The 6862-nt window shown below is 39.4% G+C and overlaps 1 protein-coding gene across 1 annotated transcript in view; it reads left to right on the top strand.

Annotated features, from left to right (window-relative positions):
• Window positions 1-818: 818 nt before the first annotated feature.
• The window catches only part of LOC106800052 (fatty acyl-CoA reductase 2-like), a 28039-nt gene continuing 21995 nt past the window's right edge, over window positions 819-6862 (top strand). Inside the window, exon 1 of the mRNA XM_014791401.2 lies at window positions 819-1045. Within this exon, the coding sequence (XP_014646887.1) occupies window positions 857-1045 (189 nt within the window). The 5' untranslated portion in view covers window positions 819-856. The remainder of the gene's footprint in view (window positions 1046-6862) is intronic.

The raw sequence follows: 6862 nt of genomic DNA, 5'->3' as shown, positions 1-6862 counted from the left end.
CCTTGATCCTTGTAACACTGAATTCCTTTTATTTCCACCATACGGAAATATGCACTTTCTTTGGACTGGAACACCCTTCCCTCAGCCCTTCTCTGCCTTCAAGTTTCACCTCAGGTGTCACCTTCTTTTTATTTATTTATTTATTTATTTATTTATTTATTTATTTATTGTGTGTGTGTGTGTGTGTGTGTGTGTGTGTGTGTGTGAGGAAGATCAGCACTGAGCTAACATCTGATGCCAATCCTCCTCTTTTTTGCTGAGGAAGATTGGCCCTGAGCTAACATCGGTGCCCATCTTCCTCTACTTGATATGGGACGCCGCCACAGCATGGCTCTACAAGCAGTGCATCACTGCACGGCCAGGATCCGAACCGGCGAACCCCATGCCACCACAGTGGAGCTCGCGCACTTAACCGCTTGTTCCACTGGGCTGGCCCCTCAGGCGTCACCTTCTATAGAGGACTTCCTGAAATTTCCAGATCCTGCTATGCACCCCTCTTCTGTCCTCCCTTTGTTTTGGCACTTACTGTATTATATTTAATGATCTCTTATTGTGTCTGTCTCCTCCATTAGACTACAAGCAATTCTTTGAGAGCAGGACCTATATCTTACTCATTCCTCGCCCATGGTTTCTGGCATGTAGAATGAGCCCCATAAATATCAATTGAAATGAACCATGTTGCCGAAAAACCATGATGCGATGACGCTGTCTGAACTTTTTCTGCATTCAGAACTCCTGGAAGCCCCAGAAGCATTGCAAATGACAGCATTTAGAACTTCTGAGAATGTAATCTTTGTTAGTCCTCTTCCTTTTCAGGCACCTCTGTCCAGAGCTCTAAAGGACAAAGGGAAGAACCATGTCCACGATTGCAGCTTTCTATGGTGGCAAGTCCATTCTCATTACTGGGGCCACGGGCTTCATGGGCAAAGTGCTGATGGAGAAGCTATTTCGCACTAGCCCCGACCTGAAAGTCATTTACATCCTTGTGAGGCCCAAGGCTGACCAGACACCGCAGCAGAGGGTTTTCCAGATCCTAAATAGTAAGGTATGCCTTATGAGAGGAGCCTGAGGGCAAGATGACTCACTGCAATGTTCCCTTATAGCCCCAAACCGCAAGTAGAGGGTGGGGGCAGCCTATCTGGGCAGATAAAGGAGAAGAGACAAAGCAAGATAGCAGCCAACTGCTCATGGAAATCTGTGGTGTGTTCCCCTGAGAGGGGAAGGAATGCTTAGGCTCTGTCCAGGGCAGGTGAGCAGATAATCTACATTCTGGAAATTACCCAATAAGAATCAAAATGCTGAATCTCCCAGAGTGGACTCTCTAGGCTTGAAATTGATCACAAGTTCATCTGAACTTGTCCCTAATCTTCTTCTAAATTTAAGGCAGTTTTCCCCCCAATTTTTGGATGTTCTATTATATGTTATATGATACACAGAACAGATATGATTACTAAGTAGCCATGCAGTAATACTTTCAGGTGTCTAAACTCTACGAGGTTTGGCTGTTATATATTTTATCTATGATAATGATATTTCGTTTATCCCATTACGTTTCTATTATCGCACAAGCTCTTCTAAGAGAAAAATATGGAAAGTGAAACATTATGTGTGTGAATAAGCGTTTGAGTATCACACCCTCTCACTCTGCCAAAAACTATATGCATATCCTGTCACGTTGTAATTTATAAATTTGAAGCCAGTATAGGCTTCGGTCTCAAACATATCTGGGCTCAAATTCTGACATCAATTTGTTGTCACTTTACCTCTTAAGCTCCAATTTGCAATGTTTAGAAGAGAAACAACAGCAACAATCTACCAGGATTGCCATAGGAACTAAATGAAAAAATGTATTTGTCTGGTTCACAGTCCCCTTTGGAATGTACAGGGTTGCTGAGGGTTGGCGAGAGGAAAATTTTAATAAAGATTTTTTTGTGTTTTTTACAAAATCTCCTTTCCAATGTGTAGGCATGCTAACATCTAATTGAGACATGTGTCTCTGATAGCACAGCACGTTACAGATGCCCAGTAACTCTGATGATCACCTTTATCTGCAGGCACCAGAATGAGATTTTGATACAAACCATCATCGAGAGAATCAGAAAATTCTCTCCTGTATCTCATGGCCCAACTCGACAGTGGGACAAATAATAACAGCTGATGGTTCCTAGGTACTTAGTACATGGTAGACACTATTGAAATGGTTTTTCACACCTTACCTCATTTATTTTTGCAACAACTCTGTGAAGTAAGAACTATTAATAGCCTAATTTTATAGATGGGAAAACTGAGACCTGAAATGTTAATTTACCAGAGGTCACCCAGCTAGTAAATGGGAGAGTCAGACTTCAACCCCCCCAGTCTGGCTCCAGGGCCAGCACGCTTGCCCCGACCCTGCACTCCCTGCATCTCAACTAATGGTTCTTCAGAATGAGACCAAAAGGCTGACGTAGCATAAAACTAAAATCTAGAAGAAACTCTCATCTCTCTTCAGAGAGCTTCACTCAGTTCTAGATCCCTAATGGACCTTGTTTTCATCACAGAGCAGACATATCTTTAGCTCTGTAGCCGGCTTATGGATTTCTAGATAACTATGTAGCAGAGAGTCTGTGGTCATCACAATCTTTACCTACTGTTCCTTTCATTGCACTGTAGTTGATAACAAAGCAACATTACTTTCGTTCTGGAAATCTTGATTGTACTATGTATAACTTATCTGTGTAACTGGCTTGTAAATCCCTACCCCTGTTTCCACTATTGGGCTATTTACTGTCAGCTGCTGACTTTTAGAAACAGTGGTTCCCAAAGTGTCGTCTCCCAACCAGCAATGTCAATATCACCTGGGAACTGTTATTATCAGATGGTGCTTAAGAGCATGGGCTTCAGAGGCAGACCAGCCTGGGTTTGAATCTCAGCTCTAGCAATTGTGAGCTGTGTGACAGTGGGCAAGGTACATACTTTACTGAGCCTTAGTTTCCTTATCTGTAAAATGGGGTAATAATACCTTACTCACCCACGAATGTCTGTCTGTCTGTCTGTCTATCTATCTATCTATCTATTCCTCCCTCTCTCTCGCTCTGAAGCCTTTATGGATTCAAATCCAGGTCTGATATCACAAGGTCTGGCTTTAACCACTATCCCCTATGACTTATGTATTTAACTGTAATTAGAGGTTTTTTTTAACTGTTTTTACTGTTATGCTAATTAGAGTTTGTTTGTATAGATTTTTTCCTCCATAAATTTATCCCTAAAAGAATTGCGAAAGGAGAGAAATCTGTTGTGTACCATATAGCTGAAACCCTCATCTGTGGTAATCGTGTCTACATGGCCATTTTGCGGGTGGCAAGAACAGTTTCTAACACCCGACCATTAAAAACAAGTCTTTGGTTATGCAATACATACTTTCTTGGCCTATATGGAATTTGATACCTGTCAAAAGATTTTTCATGGAAAAAATGATCTGCTTTATTTCCTTTCTGAGGTTCTTAAGACTGAAAAGCTTCCATTACACAAATTGTGTCTGCTGGTGCATTTTGCTCATATTCAAAATAAAGACAAACTGAGATCATATTTTTAAATTATGTGAATGGACTACTTTTGAATGGTAAAAGAAACCTCTAGACTATAGTAAATTTTTTACTTAAGGATAAAAAAATGATTAGAATCAAAACAACACTGTCTCTAAATGTTTCCATTTAGTTTGGTATCTAGAATCATTTAGTTGACACATTCCCATCTTTGGAAATTTTTTTTTCCATTTGGTTTCTAGATCTGTGCTGTTCAATATAGTAGCCACTAGCCGCATGGGGCTATTTAAAACCAAATTAATTATAGGAATGAAATTTAAAATTCAGTTCCTCAGTCACACTAGCCACATTTCAAGTACTCAATAGCCACATGTGGCCAATGGCTACTTTATTGGACAGAGCAGGTATAGAACATTTCTGTTATCACAGAGAGTTTTATTAGACAGCATTGATCTGTATGATTAACTTGTATAGAAAGAACTTATTGTGATTCAGATTTCCATGCTACCCATCATTTTGATTAATTCTACAAACACTGAAATGCTTACTATGTATCAAGTGTATGTTAGGCACAAAGAATATGAAGACAAAAAAGAATGTAGCCAAGTCAAGTGGTAGAGACAGTCATGTAAAACATGATTGCAGTGTAACATGAGTTCTCCATGGAGAGGAGAACAAAGGGTAATCAAAGCAGAAAGAATCAGACTGGCAAAGGCATGAATGCTGTGGTGTGTTTGGGAAACTCTGGGTGACTTATTTGGCCCCAAACAAGTGAGATTAAGGACTAGAAAGATATGCTGAGGCCAGATCATGAAAGACTATAGATAATTATATCAGTTAGGTTACTTTCAGTTGAAAGAAAACTCAATTGAAACTGGCTTGAAAAGCAAAGATAATATATTGGTTATACAATGGAAAAAATCCAGGACTACACTCTACAGTGATGAGCAATTACGACTCAACCAGAGCCCTGGCTGCATTGATCTGTGACTCTCTCAGCTCTGCCATTTTGTTCTAGCTTTATCTCTATTACAAATAAGATGGTTGTTATAGTGTCAAGTTTCATGTACATATATGGCAATCTTTGGGTGAAGAGAGGCAGGATCTCCCTGAAGCTCTCTCAAGATTGATGAAACCTCTTTTCTAGACACCCTCAACAAATTTCCCCTTACATCTATTAGCCTGAGTGAGGTTACAGGTCCATTTTCTGAACCAACCCCTGTGGCCTGAGGTATGTATGCGGTGTACTGATTTGTTCAGAAACTCAAGATCTAAGCCAATCACTGGCCAGGGAGTAAGAGTGCACTTAGATCTGTAAGCCTTTCCCTGGCGCTGGAGTGAGATCATCTCCCGAGGCGCAGTGGCTAGTGAAGAAGAGAGACCCTCTGAATGATAATCCAGATAACTATAAAGAGATAGAGGAATGGATGTTAGGAACCAAGCATGCTGAGAAGAGCATGGCTTCAGGAGTCAGACAGACCTGAGTTGGTGTCCTCTCCCCACTACCACTGAGTAGTGGGCCTTTACGTAACTGAGACTTGGTTCCCAAATAGGGAGACTAATGGTCATTGTCTTTTGCTCCATTGTGAGATGTCAATGAGTTTATACAGGAAGAACACTTAGAATAGTGCCTGGACCATGACAAGGGTTTGGCAAATATTAGCTTTTAATATCATTATTCAAATATGGGATTTTGAGCTTTATCTTTTAGGGGATGGCACTCCATTGAAGGTCTTTTTTGTTTTCTGACAGCTAGATGATTTCCTACCACGTAAATAATAATAAAACAGTACTCAAATGATGCTGGTGAAAATGGGAAAGATAATTGTTGGGTCAGCAATGAGTTTATTAGTTGAGTAATTGCAACAGAAACCACACTATCTGGCCCTTTACAGAAGAAGTTTGCCGAATCCTGGAATAGAGGATCAGAAAAATGCCTCCTGACACAGAACTCCTAAACATGTTAGACAAAATATGTTTTTATAAAACAGGCTTAAAGCATAGCTGAGCTAGAGAAAAAGCAAGAAAAGAGGTGACCATGAAAAATTAGCCTCCTGGGAATTCTCAATAATCTTGGAGAGGATCTTGAATTGGGGGTGTAATCAAGCATAACTTAAATTAGGTTCAAGGAGAGCTAAGCCTACATATGGGTTAAAAAGGCAAAGCAGAATTTCTCTATGGGTTTTGTTAGTGTAAAACACAAAATAATTGGCTTTTTACTTTGACTAATCCAAAACATACCCATCAATTGGTCATCTTCAATGCAGAGATAACTAAACTGGAGCTTGATGGTAACTTAAAACCAAGAAAAACACAAACAGAAGCCATTTGCCAAATTCTGAATGCTTAGGACTCTCCATTTCTAGCCCAGCAGATATCTTCCAATTGTAATTTTAAAACCTCTTCTCCAAATCTTTCAAGACGGCCCTACTTGTATCAAGTGCAGCATACAAAGTTAGCTCTCTGTAAGCAATCAGTCTTATCTACCCATCCCTTTGCTAAGCCTTCCTTCACATAAACTCCTACATTCAACCTAAGAATAAAAAGTACTTTTCTTTTGTCATTAAAAGTCTATCCTCTGACTCAAATAGACTTTGGTGTCATAGTAAAACTATTGAAGATATGTAGAAGTGAGTGTTTTAAAAGACAACAATTGATATAGCATCAAAATGCTCAAGAAACTGACATATAGAAATTTCTTCTTAAGTCTCTATCTATTTCTGCTTCTGTAGCAAAGGCATTAATTATATTTCCATAAATTTTTTACTTAAATGGTCAGATAGAACCATGTAAAATGAACAGAGCCAGGGCTTGTACCTAAAAGGAGAATGATGTAGTTTAATATTTTTGCAACATTTATTTTAAAAATGAAAATATTCCATAGGAAGTCTGATTTTCCACTATTTGGTTAGAATTTGGAGGGTAAAACTGTAAGCTGGTTATTCCAAACATGTGGGTCACCAGAACCCGCTCTCCAATTTAGGGTTATAATTAAAGGAACACACTCATAAAACTTTGATTTCCTAGTAATTCTATCTGCTTTTATGCTTTCCTAATTTCAGATTCAGTGAGAGTAAGAGAGTCTTAGGTTTGGCAAATAATATACCGTTTGCTCAAATGTGTTGGATTTGCCAAAACCAATAACATATTTATTATCCCAATTTTTTCCCTTTAACTTTTAAATCTAAAACCTTTTCGTTGTCATTGTTCTCACGTGTCACCACTGTGTCTTGTGCATCTGGCACAGTGCTTGACACTTAGTAGGTAATCAACCAAATTTGTTGAATGAACAAGTTGAACGCATTCCAGCTTCTCAGTGGTCTTGTCTGGGTCCAGGC

This window comes from Ceratotherium simum, chromosome 17, assembly GCF_057802395.1.
Source record: "Ceratotherium simum simum isolate JZ-2026a chromosome 17, ASM5780239v1, whole genome shotgun sequence".
Taxonomy (NCBI): Eukaryota; Metazoa; Chordata; class Mammalia; order Perissodactyla; family Rhinocerotidae; genus Ceratotherium; species Ceratotherium simum.
Note: the sequence above shows the minus strand (reverse complement) of the source record. Positions and strands in the feature narration are given on the sequence as shown.